General features: G+C 39.5%; 1 protein-coding gene across 1 annotated transcript in view; it reads left to right on the forward strand.

Moving 5' to 3' along the window:
* Positions 1–12,810, forward strand: part of GUCY2C (guanylate cyclase 2C) — a 146,791-nt gene extending 133,981 nt beyond the window's left edge. The window contains exons 25-27 of the mRNA XM_054989132.1: positions 1,312–1,406; positions 1,877–1,953; positions 11,868–12,810. Coding sequence (XP_054845107.1) covers positions 1,312–1,406; positions 1,877–1,953; positions 11,868–12,042 — 347 coding nt within the window. The 3' untranslated portion in view covers positions 12,043–12,810. The remainder of the gene's footprint in view (positions 1–1,311; positions 1,407–1,876; positions 1,954–11,867) is intronic.
* The last annotated feature ends 3,499 nt before the right edge of the window (positions 12,811–16,309 follow it).

Raw genomic sequence — 16,309 nt, forward strand, 5'->3', positions numbered from 1 at the left:
AGGGTTGCAGAAAAATCTGAAATCTAAAAAAAGAGAACACATTGGGGGGTTAAACCCTCTTAATCATTGGCCACTGTGTAGCTGCTAGGAAAATAGCATTTCCAGCTTTTAAGCCTTGATTTCTGTCAGTAAAAGCAAAGGGGATTGGGAGGGGGCAGGGCCCTTGGCCTTTTCCAGGGCTGTTTTGGCCTTTGAGGAAGGACACATCAGGGCTAGGCCTGGCAGCAACCATTGGGTAACTTGATACCACACAACTTGCATGACTTACTAAGGCCCAGCTGCTTGCTACTGTTCAATGGCAGCCACCCCACAAAAGCCAATGTGGTGTAGTGGTTAGAGTTTCAGATTAGGACCCAGTGAGACTCAGTTTCAAATCCCCATTCTGAGGTGGAAGCTTGCTGGGTGACCATTGGGTCAGTCACATTCTCAGACTAATCTACCTAACAGGATGGTTGTGATGTTAACATGGAAGAGAGGAGAAATAATGTAAGCTGCTTTTGGTCCACACTGGGGCAAAAGGTGAGGTATAATCGAAATAAATAAATAGTAGATGTAGCTGATAAGGGACAGATAAAAAGTAGGTTTGTTGGTGGGTGGGAAGGTGAATCAGAAGCAGAGAAAGCTGACTAAATGGGGTTTGGCAAAAGGAAGGGAAAGTGGAAATTGTGTGAGGAGGGGATACAGGGGAAAGTAAGGCATTCTTCCCACAAGTAAGTCCTTATGGATAAAGTAAGTTGGCTTGTGGTGGGAATGAGAGAAGGGAGTTGGAAAAGGGGGAGGCTATAGGGGCTTTCAGGAAAGGGAAAGAAGAAATAGTGGGAAGGGGAAAATTAGATGATCCCCTGCAAGTCCTTTTGAGTCCCCCGCTTGTAATTTTGTATCTTGTAGTTTTCATTGGTGCAAACTTATTAGCTAAGCATCAGCTAAAATAAGACAAGAACATAAAAACATCCATTTTGGATAAGGGAACAGAGGCCAAAGCTTCTTGTAACACCCCACCACCACCCCAGCACTGGTATTCAGAGGGTTTCTACTTCTGGACCTGTGGCTTTTGATGGACTTGCCTTCTACTGCCATTAACTTCAGTGGGTGCCTACATTATGGGAGAGGGTTAACAACTTTTCTCTATCCATCTTCTCTACTACATACATACTTGTATAAAACTCTATTACATTTTCCCTCACTCGTCTTTTCACTAAACTAAATAGCCCTAACGCCTCAACCTTAATATAAACTAGCACAACCCAAAACCAAATATTAAACAAAACCCCAAATTAAGCATGAATCTATTTGTTGTTTGTATATATACAGCTCTACGGATTCATGTAAGTGGTTCCACTATTTCTATCCTGAAGAGGACAGACTGCCAATTCCAGTATGAAGAGCGAGGAGAGACTTATTTGAAGGTATCATACGTACTTATATACACACACACCCATGCATTCACAAATCAAAAAGATCTGCCCATAGATGTCATACACCTAAAAGGTTCATGCATTTTTAATTACTGGCTGGCAACAAAGAACCCTGCCCTGTGAGCTTCATAAATAAACAAGGATTTGAGTTGGATTTTCCACATCAAACCCACACAGTCCAACCATTGCACTGGATTGTCTGATTTATCTAATCTCAGTGGTAAACTCATTAATTTTATCAGGACTTCCCTATGCATAACTGTGGACTGGAAGTTTGCTTATGCTGGTTTCTGATACATACATTTATACATGTATTAGTTGAAAAAGCCTAGATGTACATCTTGTACAGCACATGCTCATTACATAAATTAAACAAAGACAGAATAATGCTGCAATGTAAAAAGAAGATAAATAATATAATATAGAAATCTAATTTGTGATTTAATTTCATTTTATATTAGGGAAAAGGAACTGAGATTACTTATTGGCTCACAGGAGTGAAAGATCAACAATATCATCTTCCAACTCCACCTTCTGTGTAAGTGTTTTTTTGAGTAAACTTTCCTTGTGGTAATTCTTTGAAGTGCTATTAACAGCACTTACACGTCTGTCTTCAGCACTTAAAGTACCTATCTATTCTCTTTCCCTTGATATATCATTTGGCATACTCCTGGGAAAGGTCAAGATTGCATCAGTGCATAAATGCTCGTATCTATGTTCTAATGAATACTAATCATGATAAAAAGGGGAAAACCCACATATATGCTCTACAGTTATTCAATATTGTATCTTCTATTGTATTCCTCTTATAGTGGTGAAGGCTCATCAGAAACTGCTCATGTGTCAGGAAGAGTTCTGTGTATGTATTAGAATTTACCAGCCAATGGGTTCGATCTAGACTAAATTGGCAGTTTCCATCAAGTCCACCTGCTGTAAACCCCCCTCATGTCATTCCTCAGAGTCCCCTATCCCCAAGGAGTATAATTTTGTGGAGATCAGAGGAGCTGCAGTGAGAGGAGGGAAGCAAGAAAGATTTGTTCCGCCATTAGAAAAGTTAGTTGGATCCAGCCCAAAATGTTGACTTTAGGCCTTGTATGTTGTGTACATGTGTGTATTCTGAAAAACAAAAGGTACAATGCTGTGACTGAGTACTTGCTAGCTCCCCATAGGATGCATTAAATCACAAGAAATGTGTATGTAAACAAGTAACTGACAAACAGAGAGAGGATTAAAATAGACTCTACTGGACTTGTGTGGGCCTCTGAATGACTCAATGCAGACATCATAAACAGGACGTTGTGAATGAAAGGTACAAACTTAGTTAATTTTGGGCCTCGTATGCTCCCTCTCTGCTCCCCTTGAGCATTCTGGATTCATACTAGTAAAATAATATGTTGCGATTCCTCCTATTCTTTCTGCATCCAGGGCTCATTTTGAGGGGGAACGCACAGAAACGCAGTTCCAGCAATTCCCCAAAGAGGTTATATGTCAGGTGGTCCCACCCATCTGACTCTCGGCCATTTTGGGCCTGTTTCAGCCTGGCTTGGGGCCAAAACGGCCCGGATCAGGCCTCTGACGGGTAGTGGATCAGTCTCCCACTCAGCAGCAGCTCAAACCTGACCATTTTGGGCCCCTTTTTGGCCATTTTCAGCCCCTTTTTGGCCATTTTTGGGCCCAATTTCAGCCCTGAATGGCCAAGATTGGGCCCAAAACAGCCAGGATAGTTGATGTCAGGGATGTGGCATATGCAAATCAGTTATGCTAATGACACACTTCCGGTGATGGCAAGGGGCATGGCATATGCTGATGAGTTATGCTAATGAGTTATGCTAATAAGTTCCTCCAGCTCTTTTTCTACGAAATGACCCCTGTCTGCATCTATCAACTTTATATACACACTCCCAGTGTTTCCTTCCTGGGAGTGTATATGTCTGCATATGTGTGTGTGTGTGTGTGTGTGTGTGTGTGTGTGTGTGTATATATATATATATATATATATATATATGCAGACATATACTATTTTATATATATATATTATATATGCTATATTTTATATATGCTATATTTATATAGACATATACTATTTTATATATGCTATTTTATATATATAAAATAGCTACTGAACTATATATATAAAACAGCTATTGAACAGCTATTGAAGAGCAACAAAACATTTAGATATATAAAAGCAGGGCTTTTTTTCTTGGAAAAGAGGCGGTGGAACTCAGTTGGTTGCCCTCGGAGAAAATGGTCACATGGCTGGTGGCCCCGCCCCCTGATCTCCAGACAGAGGGGAGTTGAGATTGCTCAGCGGCGTGGAGGGCAATCTCAACTCCCCTCTGTCTGGAGATCAGGGGGCGGGGCCACCAGCCATGTGACCATTTTCAAGAGGTTCCGGAACTCCGTTCCACCACATTCCTGCTGAAAAAAAGCCCTGTATAAAAGTAATAATAAAAGGAAAAATGTGATCAAAGGAGAGGAAAATACATGAAGGAAGATAAAAAAGAATGGACAAATGAAACAACCTCAGATCTTATAATAAACACACCAAGAACAGCATAAGCCACTGTATCACACAACCAGAGCCAGCATCCCACCTAAGATTGCCAACAGGTCAGGAGAAAAAATGTCCAGGCAAAATCTCAGCTGTCCCTGGGACTCTATCGAGACTGGTGGATGCTGCCTTTTTGCCAGCATCCAAGCCCATGCCTCCCAGTTGTTACATGGATGCTTTCCCCCAGTAAGCTAATGCAGAATTCATGGGTGGGCTTTCTATGGCCCTTTCCACACATCCTTAAAGAGATGGGCCACTCACCAAATGCTGGTGGCTTTCCCCCTTGATTCCAGACGTCTCCATTTTAAAACGGTTGCAGGCTGTTTAGCTTCTGTTTTTTTGGTGTCTTTTTGGGACCGTGGGAAAGTGCGCTCCCAGAAAAGGCACTGAAAAAATGGAAGCCAAACAGCCTGCAACCATTTTGAAAATGGAGACATCTGGAGTCAAGGGGGAAAGCTGCCAGCGTTCGATGAGTCAGCTGTCCCTTTAAGGTCATGTGGAAAGGGTCTGTGTCTGTGCACTTATTTGCTTCCTGCTCAGTGTCTGTGTTTACCTTGTTTGGCAAAACACTGGTGTTTATTAGCCCTCCTCCAATCCTTTTGCGGGAAGGGGATCTTGGGCATTCTCTCAGGGTTCCCTCTGCCAAGTGCACTAGGAGAGATAGAACTGATGCGTCCAAAGTGGCAGTGTTTCCTTCCTGGGACAGTATATGTCTGCAAAATGTAACTCAGTTGCAGGAGGGAACTCAGATGCAGTTCTGTGGGACTCCATGATGTGTTTGTTCCAGGTCTCCTCCTCCTTCTTGAAAGAAAGTGTGCCTGTGTTCACTTTGTTCCCTCCTTTGAGGTGTTATTTATGTTAGGGGGGCATGGTCATGTCAGCATGCATTAGTTGACTGCTTCCATAGCTCCCTCTGATAGGGACATCATCACAGACATGCTGCACTGTAATTAGTAGGTGTCAGCAGGGTTACTGTGGAATCTGGTGAGCAATTGCTATGCTCTCTGCATGTTGGCTCAAGCTCTTTTGTATACTTTTCTTTCTGTTGCTGAGAAGCACATGATACCAGCTAACACCAACACCAGCAATATACCAGTATTGGGGTCTTAGGGTTGGGCTGCCCATTTATTAGCCCTTACCGATGCCTCCAGACTGGTTCAGATTATGTTGTGATTCTGATTAGAGAAAACAGAGTTGGGTGTTATCAGTATATCAATGACACCTCATCACAAATCTCTGGACAACCTTATTCAGCAGTCAAATCCTGTTAATTTCAATGCTAGAGAATGATTTAACATTCTCATTTAATCTCTCTCATTAAAATCGACACGATTTTAAAATGATCAGCTTTGGCTAGATTTTGTTATGTATTTTTTTAAAAAAAAATTATTGGATTAGATTATAATATCATTCAGTACATTCATTACCCCCTTGTAAGTCTATTTCTAACCCCCTCCCTTTCCTCCCCCCTTTTTAGTTGACTTCCAACAGTTTTCCAACCCTTAGTCTATTTTATTACTTAATTATTTAATATCTCATATACCCTGTTAAACACACACTTAATACTCTTTTCTCTAAACTTATTAAATCTCTACTAAAAATATCTCTATATCTCTATGGTACAAGTTTCCCTTTAAATACCTCAGGTAAACCATATATTCTACCTAAAATAATGCTAGCATAATCATATATATTAGCAATCAAGATATTAAAAATATAACATTACATCCATTTTACTTTCCGATTATCTAAACTCTTTACTTTCCACAATCCTCCTGATTCTAATATTAACTTAAACTCTAATATTCTATTACACACCCATCTTTTACTTTTTCTTGTTCTGAGCTTATTTTAAGTCTATAAGGTAACTGTTATACTCAAATATCTATTATATACTCTTTACTTAAACTATATATTGTACATAATATCTAGCTAGCTTAATCTTATATATCTTATGTATCCATAGTAAAACATCTATTATTTAATACTCTATAATTTTTACTTTTATCATAACCCCAATAGTAGCTTAGATTTCTATAATTATATTCCCCCTTTCCCGGTAAAGTCACTTCTCTCTTCTTCTTCTATTACATTTCAATAATTCTCGAACTGCCACAGTTCCCCTTTCACGTCCCATATTTTTTCTAGATATTGTTTCAATTTCTCCCAATCTGCATTAAATTGTCCTGGATCAAGATCTTTAAGTTTTCGTGTCATTTTGTCCATCTCAGCCATGTACAGCAATTTATAAATCCAATCTTCTGTAGTTGGTATTTCTTGTACTTTCCATTTCTGCGCATATAAAAGTCTTGCTGCTGTAATCATGTAAAATAACGATGTTCTATACTGCATTGGAACATCTTCCATTCCCAAGTTCAGTAGCAGCAATTCTGGGTTCTTATTTATTTGGGTTTGCAAAACCTCATTAATTACTTCAATTATATCTCCCCAGTATTGCTTCGCTACCTCACAAGTCCACCACATGTGGTATAATGATCCTTCATGTTTTTTACATTTCCAACATTTATTCGACATATTAATATTTCCTAGCGCAATTTTCTTTGGTGTCAAGTACCAACGATAAATCATTTTGTAGACATTCTCTTTAATACTTGTACATGTTGTAATCTTCAAAGTCGTTTTCCACAGGTATTCCCACGCCTCTATTGTTATTTCTTTGTGAAAATTTATAGCCCACTTCACCATCTGGACTTTTACTGTTTCATCCTCTGTAAACCATTTTAAAAGTACTTTATAAATCCTTGAAATTTCCTTTTTACCTTCTTGAAAAATTACATCTTCTAATTCTGAATTCTCCATTCTTATTCCTCCTTTCAAACAGTCTGAATTGTAAAGATCTCTGATCTGTCTATATTGAAACCATCCATAACATGGAGACAGCTCTTCTTCTGTTTTTATTCTCAATTTTGAAAATTCTACTCGAGTTATCTCCTTGTAGGTTAAACATTGCTGCTCATTATCAACAGCTCTCGGATCTATTACTTCATACGGAACCACCCAAGAAGGAATTCCATCTTGTAGGTAATTTTTATACTTCTTCCAAATTGTGAAGAGGCTTCTCCGGATATAGTGGTGTATAAACATAGAGTCTGCTTTTACTTTATCATACCACAAATATGCATGCCATCCAAATGTTTTTTTGTATCCCTCCAAAGCCAATAACTTGCGGTTTTTCAACGTCATCCATTCTTTTATCCATGCCAAACATATTGCTTCATGATATAGTCTTAGATTGGGCAGCTGCATTCCACCTCTCTCTTTAGCGTCCTGCAATACTTTCATTTTCACACGAGGTTTCTTGCCTGCCCACACAAAGTCCGATATTTTCCTTTGCCATTTTTCGAATTGTTTGGAGTCTCGGATAATTGGAATTGTTTGTAACAAGAACATCACTCTTGGCAATACATTCATCTTTACTGCTGCAATTCTTCCCAACCATGACAAATTCAACTTATTCCATTTTATCAAGTCTCGCTCTATTTGTATCCACAATTTCTCATAGTTATTCTTAAATAAGTCTATGTTTTTCACAGTTAGTTCAATACCAAGATATTTCACCTTATTTGTTACTTCGCAGTCCGTTATTTCCATTAGTTCTTGTTGTTTCTGTTTAGTCATATTCTTACATAGTATCTTTGACTTCCTTTTATTTACATAAAATCCTGCCAAATCTCCAAATTCCTTTATTTTCTCCATTACCTTTGGCATGTTCTCAATTGGGTCGTCCACAATTAACATTATATCATCCGCAAATGTAGGAAAACTCTTTTATTTTTATTCCTCGGATTGCATCATCTTCCCGTATCTGAATCATCAATATTTCCAAAACCAAAATAAACAACAATGGTGACAAAGGGCAACCCTGTCTTGTACCTTTACCTATTGTTAATTTTTTAGTCACATCATCATTCACCACAATTGCTGCATTCTGGTCCCTATAAATTTCTTTCACTGCTCGTATGAACTTTTCTCCCATTTGCAGCTTCTCCATAGTGGCAAACATAAAGTCCCAGTTCAAGTTGTCAAATGCTTTTTCAGCGTCCGCGAAGAAGAAACCAACTTCTGTATCACAACGCTTGTCATAGTATTCAATAGCATTTATAACTGTCCTTAAGTTGTCTTTGATTTGTCTATTTGGCAAAAATCCAGCTTGCTCCTCCGCAATAAATTCAGACATCCATCCTTTTATTCTCTCAGCCAAAATCTTCGCAAAGATTTTGTAATCATTGTTCAGCAACGAAATTGGTCTATAATTTTTAACATTGGTCAAATCCTGTCCCTCCTTAAGAATCAATGATATATTAGCTTCTCCCCAAGTATCGGGGATCCTCTGATCTCTCATGACTCCATTAATCACTTCTTTCAGGAAAGGCGCCAGTTCATTAGCCATTACTTTATTGCCTCTTTTATTTCCTCCTCCGTCACTTCCCTATTCAATTTTTCTCTCCAGCTTTCAGAAATTGCAGGGAGCTTCATCTTTTCCAAATACCTCGTTATAGAGTCTTTATTCACTTCCTTTTTTTGGTACAGCTTTGCATAAAATTTAAAAAAACCTCTACTAATGGCTGCCTGTTCCAAATATGTCTTATTCTCCTCACAAATTTTATTTATGATTCTCTTCTCTTTTCTTTTCTTCAGTTGCCGCGCCAAATATTTCCCAGGCTTGTTTGCACCCTTGAACGACTTCTGGTTCATTCTCTTAAGATTCCATTCCAATTCCTTGTTATTCATTGCCGTCAATTGTTCTTGTAGGATTTTAATATCCTGATATATCTTCTTTTTTCCCGGTCTCTTCTTAAGTTGAATCTCTTTGGCTTTTATTTTCTCCATAATCTCTAACCTCTTCTCCTCTTTTTTCCTTCTAGCTCTTGCATTTAAATCCATTAGTATGCCTCTAGTCACTGCTTTATAAGTGTCCCATACCTTATTAGTCGAAACTTCCTTATTCATATTATGTTGTATAAAGAATCTGGTCTCTCTTCGTAACAACTCAATGTTTTCTTCTTCATGCAAAAGATCTTCATTTATTCTCCACCCTTTTCTTTTATTTCTTTTCCCAAATCTCCACATAATTGGGTTGTGATCTGAGCCTACCATAGGCATTATTTCCACATCTTTAGTCCATAACGCTAAGTCTTTGGAGGCCCAGATCATGTCAATTCGTGATAAAGTAAAATGTCTTGCAGAATAAAATGTATATTGTCTAGTTTTGGGGTTCTGTCTCCTCCACACGTCTTCTAAAGTCTCTTGTTCCTTTATTGCAAAAAAAGACTTTGGTAGTAATCCTCTTTTCTTTTGTGCAGTTCCTGATTTCTTATCTTCATCCAAGTTGGTAACTCCATTGAAGTCTCCAGCTAAAATTATCTGATCATAAGATAGTTCATCCAGTTGTTTTCCCGAGTCCTCAAAAAAATGTTCTTTTGCTCCATTAGGTGCATATATTCCAATCACCAACACCTTTTTTAAATTCCACATAATTTCCACTGCTAAATATCTGGCTTCCACATCGCTCACTACTAATTTTGGCTGTAATTCTTCTTTTATATACAACACCACACCTTTTTTCTTTTTTTTTGAAGCAGCCACAAATTCACTTCCCAATTTTGCAAACTTTAAATACTTTATATCTTGCTTTTTAATATGGGTTTCTTGCAAACATACAATGTCACATTTTTGTTTTAATAGCCAGTGGAAGATATTTTTCCTCTTATTAGGCGAGTTAAGTCCATTTACATTACAAGATATTATTTTGCACTCCATAATCATAATCTTGTTGTTGGTAAGTCCTTTACATTGTCTCTAATGAACTTTTCCATCTCCAATTCAGATCTGATGCGCTTTTTAGCTCCTCCAAATTCGAAGGACAGTCCTTCTGGTATTTCCCATCTATATCTTATCTTCATGTCCTTCAAAATCTGGACTAAATCTTTATATTTTTTGCGATCTAACAGCACCGATCTGGGCAATTCCTTCATAATAATCACCACCTTGCCGTCGACCTCCAATGGGTCCTGGAATTGTTTACTCACAATCATTTCTCTTGTGTTTCTAGTCGTGAATTGCACAATCATGTCTCTTGGTAATTTCCTCTGGGTCGCGAATCTTGAATTTATTCTGTATACCACATCTAGGAAAGCCGCAATTTCTTCTTCCTCTTTCCCCAGGTATCCAGCCAAAACTTCTGTAATCTGTTCTTGGGCAGATTTTCCTTCACTTTCCGGCAAACCACGAAATCTCAGTTGTTTCTCCATATGTTTACTTTCTGCTACAGCCATTCTGCCTCTCATCGCCCTCATCTCAGTTCATTGCGTGTCTGCTAAAGTGTCCATTGCATTTTCTACTACATTAACTCTTTGCTGTGTGGCTTGCAAGTCGTTTTGTATTTTTTCCATACCTTTCGTCAGTTCCGCCAATTCCTTCTTAAGTGTCTCTTTAAACTCTTTTGCCATCTCTTGTATCATATCTTTAACTTCTTTGTTTCCTTCTGAAACTTTTTTATCCAAACTTTCAATTGCTGCTTGCCACTCCTTTTTTGACATCGTGGGGCTAGCTTTGCCTCGCTCCCACGAGTCTGCTCTTTTTCTTAACTCCGTGGCATTTAACTTTATATACTTTTACTTTTAAAAGTTCCAAATTTGATCTATTCCTTTAAGGAAAAAAAACACATTTACACAGTCCAAAATGTCGGGCGTCTTTTCTCTATGGTTATTTCAACTATACTTCTAATCCAAGATGGCCTACTTCCTCTTCCGCTGAAGCCACGACCTTTCCCTTCTTCAAAATGGTGATCTTCTACTTCCTGTCACATAGAAAAGGCCGCTTCTCTCCAGCTTCTCTATTGTTCTGATGTATTTCCTGTTCCTCTGCCACACACAGCAGTTCTCACGATGTTGAGACTTTCCCACAGTCCACTATCTCTTACTCTCCGCAGGTATGTAAACAATAATCAGCTTTCTCTACTAACTCCATTATACATAGTCCTTTTTTAAAAAAATTTCTTGCCGGAACTTCCCCTCGTTATAATCAATCTGTGGCAGTTTTTAAATTTCCTTTAGTACTTTATTTCTTAAAGCAATCTGTCCCGTTTCAAGAGATAGTAATCTTTACCTTCTTAGTCGTTTTCGCGGGTTGTAATCACTGTTTCTATATTCAATTCATTTCAAGTCCCCTTGTCCCTGTATGAAGCTTGGGCATGCAGGTCTTATGCCAACCAAATTGGCTCCAAAACTGCTGTAGAGATCTTGGCAAAACCTTTCTTCGGGTGGGACCTCAAGGGATGGGAGAGAGTCCGTTGCACAGGACCCCCCTCGCCCGAGATCAACACGCCCCCAGGTTCTTGAGCGTTCTCCGCCTGTTCTCCGCCTGAGAACAGTTGGCTACGGGCAAATCCTCGCCCCTCTAGCCTCCAAAACAGCAGCCCGGACAGCTCAGCTCTTAGAGCTGCGTTAGACCTTCATGGATCCCAAACCGGAAGTCCCTATATTTCCCATGTATTGAAAACAACTCATATTATCAGATCCAATGGGATTTTCCTACCTCTTCCCACTGTAAGATACTGTGCTCCTAGAAATACTCCTGGGGATTGAGAGAATCCTGAGAACATCATGGAATATAAACTGGGGGTCTTCATTGAGGGGTGAATTGATGAAATTGCTCTCTGTTGCACAAACAAAAGTGCCCTTCTATTTGTAGAAGAAACCTTTAGATCTGCCATCTCCAGTTGCTTGAATTTATACAGTATCTTAGTTTTAGGTGAATGGATTTAGAACATCCAGTAAGGATAGAAGAATGGAATGATTAAAAGGGTTTATTAATAAGAATCATAGTTGTTATTCCTCAGTGAGTTACTGAAACCTTTTCTCTCTTGAAATTTCCAGAGAAAATCAGCAGCGCTTGCAGGCTGATTTTGCTAAGATGATATCAGACTCTCTGCTGAAAAGACAAACAGAAGAATTTCATATGCGGAAGATTTCTCGTGTGGCTAGTTATCACAAAGGCACTCTGGAATATCTGCAAGTGGCTACTGCAGAAACCTCAAGCACTTACTTGTAATACTGGATAAAGAATACATCTCATCAATCTCAGCAAGGTAGCATTAAGTATGATAGACCTTACGCATCCAATGGGTTGGATCCAAACTAAATTGGCAATTGGCATACTGTCATTGTTGTAGACAGCAGATGTGACTGAAGAGAGAAATATGGTCCTTTCTTTGAGTGTTCCTTATAATAAATAATCTGTAAAAAGAGCATGCCCTGTGCTGCTTGGCAAAAAAACCAGCCCAATGCAAGATGCTGCTTTTTGATGACTGAAAGCTTCACTGACACACTGCTTTTTGAAGTTAGGGAAGGACAAAATAAGAGGTTTCCAGATGACAGCTGCCTGCAATCCAAAGTGGAACTTGTGAGCTAAAGTAGAAGACTGAGAAGATAGCAAAGCAGACACTTACACAGTGTAAGAAAAGTACTGATGCTGTGTGGATGGTGCAGGTCATGCTGGTCCAATGTTTGTAATGATCTATAGTGTAGACAGATGGACATAGACCATAGATCTAATGCAATTTGGAGGTATATGCCGACCACATTCCAAGATCTTGTTTTGTCATTGAATGCACATCTGTTCATGCTGGAAACTGCAGTTTAACTATGCTATCATTCTTTTTGACACTAAAGCCAGCTGCATTTTTAATCTGAGCTTCTCTGTCATATTTAAGTAGCTTATACTGCAAAAACTTTTTCCTATTGTATTAACAGTCTAAACACCTTTTCCTATTGTATTAATAGTCTGCCTGATATTTAAAACGTGTTTGTCTACTAGGCACTTTCATCACAGTGAAGTTTTGATTTGTCATGATTTTTTTGATATGTTATGTTTGTTTGGAAAAATTAGTATCAATGTATTTGAAAGTAAAATAAAACATTTTGGATAAAGTCTTTGATATTTTGTTGTGTTCACTTTTGCTATACAACTAGAGATATAATTGGAGAATGTAACAGTCAGCAAAATGAAATCTTGCACAATTAGGCTTTCATAGTATTTTTCTCTACTTGTGTTTCTGGGAAGTATCTAAAATACCAGGACACCTGTGGAAAACCTCCCTTAAATTAAATGTCAATGCTTCATTTCAATGCTGTTTAACAGATGAACAGTACTGAGCGTTTATGTGAATTGAACACAGTAAGGAGACAGTGTTATATAGGGCTCAGCCTCTTTTAGTTCTTTATATGTTAAATCTGTTGCCTTGAATTCTGCCCAGAATACAATAGGAAGCTAGTGTGCATATGAGAACACTGATATAACATGCTTCTGGTGACCAACCCTAGTTACAAGACAGTACACTAGTAGCCAAAATTGTGGAAACCTTTTGGAAAAAGGCCTTTTTTGAGATTTGATGGCTTATAACACCACTTTTTTGGGGAGTAATACCATAAAATTATATATCAATGGAAAGATAATTTAATCAAGAATGTAATGCAATAACTTTTATGAAGGAGTTTTTTTAGAACAGTAGTTATAAAGAAGAAAATTGAAACAGAGAAAAAATGAGTTATACAACAATTCTCACCATGTCAGTTAATACTTAGTTGGGTAACCTTTCCCTTTAATTACGGCCTTACAATGCCTTCCCATGAAGTAAACCAAGTTTTTTAGTTCTGCAGCTGTTATAATGTGAAACCACGATTGAGTTATTGCTTCCATTAATTGCGTTTTATTGCTGGGTTGCTTCTCACTAACCAGTTTTTTTAGTCGGCTCCATAGATTTTCGATGGGGTTAAGGTCTGGGCTATTCCCAGGCCATTCCAACAGTGGAATATGATTATCTTGAAACCACTTTTTGCACACAGCAACAACATGACATGGAGCAGAATCTTGTTGAAATATAAATGCTTCATTATCTTGGAAAAGATCACATGTGGAAAGCTTCAGTTTGGCTCAAGAATTTCATTTATGTATTTTTGGGCATTTATGTTGCCATTTATCACGCAAATTCTGCCCACACCTTTTGATGTCATACACAGTGCCGGATCTAGGGTTGCCCGCACCCGGGGCAACCCTCGGCTGGCCACCTCGCGCACGCACAGCACGCACTCCCTGCGCTGCGTGATGACGTCACTTCAGTGACGTCATCACGCAGGGTGGAATGGAGGCAGCATGCGGGGCTGGGAAGCTGCCCGCGCCATTCGCCTCCCTGCAGATGAATGGCGCAGACGGCCTCGCAGCCCCCCGCACTGCTTTTGCCTGCCTCGCAGGACAGGGGGCGGCCGGCTTGCCACGCACCCCCTGTCCTGCAGGGCAGGCAAAAGGCAGCGTGGCCACCCACACCATTCGCCTGCCCCTCAGGACAGGGGGCGGCCGGATGCCCCCTGTCCTCCGGGGCAGGTGAATGGTGCGGGTGGCCCTGCAGCCCCCCGCACTGCCTTTTGCCTGCCCTGTAGGACAGGGGGTGTGCGGCAAGCCGGCCGCCCCCTGTCCTGCGGGACAAGCGAAAGGCAGCACGGGGGGCTGCAAGGCTGCCCGTACTGCTGCCTGTGCCCTCTGGCAGCTGGCAGCTGCTCCCAGCGCCCCCTCCCTGGTGGCGCCGGGGGCAGACTACCCCCCCTGCCTCCCCCTCGATCCGGCCCTGGTCATACAACCCCATATCATAACACTAACTGGGTGTTTCACAGTAGATGTAATGCAATCAGGATGCAAATCTTCTCCGATTCTTCTTCTCACGTATTTTATACCATCACTACCAAACAGGGAGATTTTGGTCTCATCACTCCAAATAACACTGTCCCATTGTTCCACTGTCCAGTTAACATGGGTTTTAGCCCAGTTTAATCTTTTCAACCTTTGTTTGAGAGATAACAATGTTTTTTTTGTGGAATTCTAGCATTAAGACCAAATTCCTCAAGTCTGCGCCGAACAGTCCTTGCACTCAACTTCACATTGAATTGTGCCATTTCGTTCTGTATACACCCTGATGATTTTATTGTCACCTAGGTTCAGTCTCTCAATTCTTCTATCATCCCTTGCTTGTGTGCACCTTTTCCTGCCTTTACCAGTCTGGTTTTGTAATGCCTGAGTTGCCTTGTACCTCTTCAAAAATTTAGAAATGCCTCCTTTGGTTAAGTTTCCACCAATTTTTCTTCTAATTTCTTCATAACTGTAGCCTTGTTCACTTAATAGTACTATTTTACATCGCTTTCTGGATGACCAGTCAACTCTTTGTGCCATTCCTTTCATTGTATTACGTTGAATGGCTACATTCAAATGAAGGAAAGCTACTTCATATCAACCTAAGCAAGTTGTGCTTCCTTTTCCTGGTTATTTGGCTATAACATTTGATAGAATACAGATAATTGAACAGACTTTCTTGCATTACATTCTTGATTAAATTATCTTTCCATTGATATATAATTTTATGGTATTACTCCAAAAAAAAGTGTTGTTATAAGCCATCAAACCTCAAAGATGCACTTTTTCCAAAAGGTTTCCACGATTTTGGCCACTAGTGTATGTTATCTTCCATGTTTGCTGAAATATCCAATCAATTTCTAAGTACAGTTTTATGTCTCATGAAGAAACCCTTATTGGACTCAGATGATTTGAAAAAATATCAAATAGCAGCAAAGCAAGGCACTTAAGTGAATAGCAGTTGTGCAACGCCAAACTTTTCTTGGATGAACTGGACACATTTCAATGTGATTTCTCATGTGGCTTTGGGTCTCACACTGATTTGGGCTTGAAGGCAGCTTCCACGTGGGGATTTTTTCCCACATGGAAAACAGGAAGCCCCTGGATCAAAGGAAAACATTCACACACTGTTGTTTGGGGTGTTCCACTTTGAACTGGAGAAAAAACCTGCTTTTTCTCCAATTCAAAGAGGAATGTTGAGAGTGGCTATCATAGAGTGTCCGTGGACATTCCTTCCATTAGTGCTATAGGGAGAGATTGTAGAACATAGCTGCAATTTATTTTTCCCAACCATTTTAGCCTTTTAGAAGGATTTGTTCCTATTTCCTTGACAAGTATACGGACTCCCAATATTTGTCTAAATAGCCTGCTTCTGGACTATTTTAATTATTTTTTAAAAATTATTATTGATTTTATGTTTTTGTGATTTTAATGTATTTTTTAATATTGTTAGCTGCCTTGAGCCCATCTGTGGGGAGGGTGGGGTATAAATCAAATCAAATCAATAAATAAATAAGTCACCCAGTATCATTACAGAGCTGCTCAGGAGAAAAGCAAAAAGTGAAAGGGAGAGTTCTAGGCCATGTGCAGGAATGACTAGGGAAAGAGAGGAGTGGAAAGTGGGAGCAGCAACAGCAAG

Source organism: Eublepharis macularius, chromosome 9 (assembly GCF_028583425.1).
Source record: "Eublepharis macularius isolate TG4126 chromosome 9, MPM_Emac_v1.0, whole genome shotgun sequence".
NCBI lineage: Eukaryota > Metazoa > Chordata > Lepidosauria > Squamata > Eublepharidae > Eublepharis > Eublepharis macularius.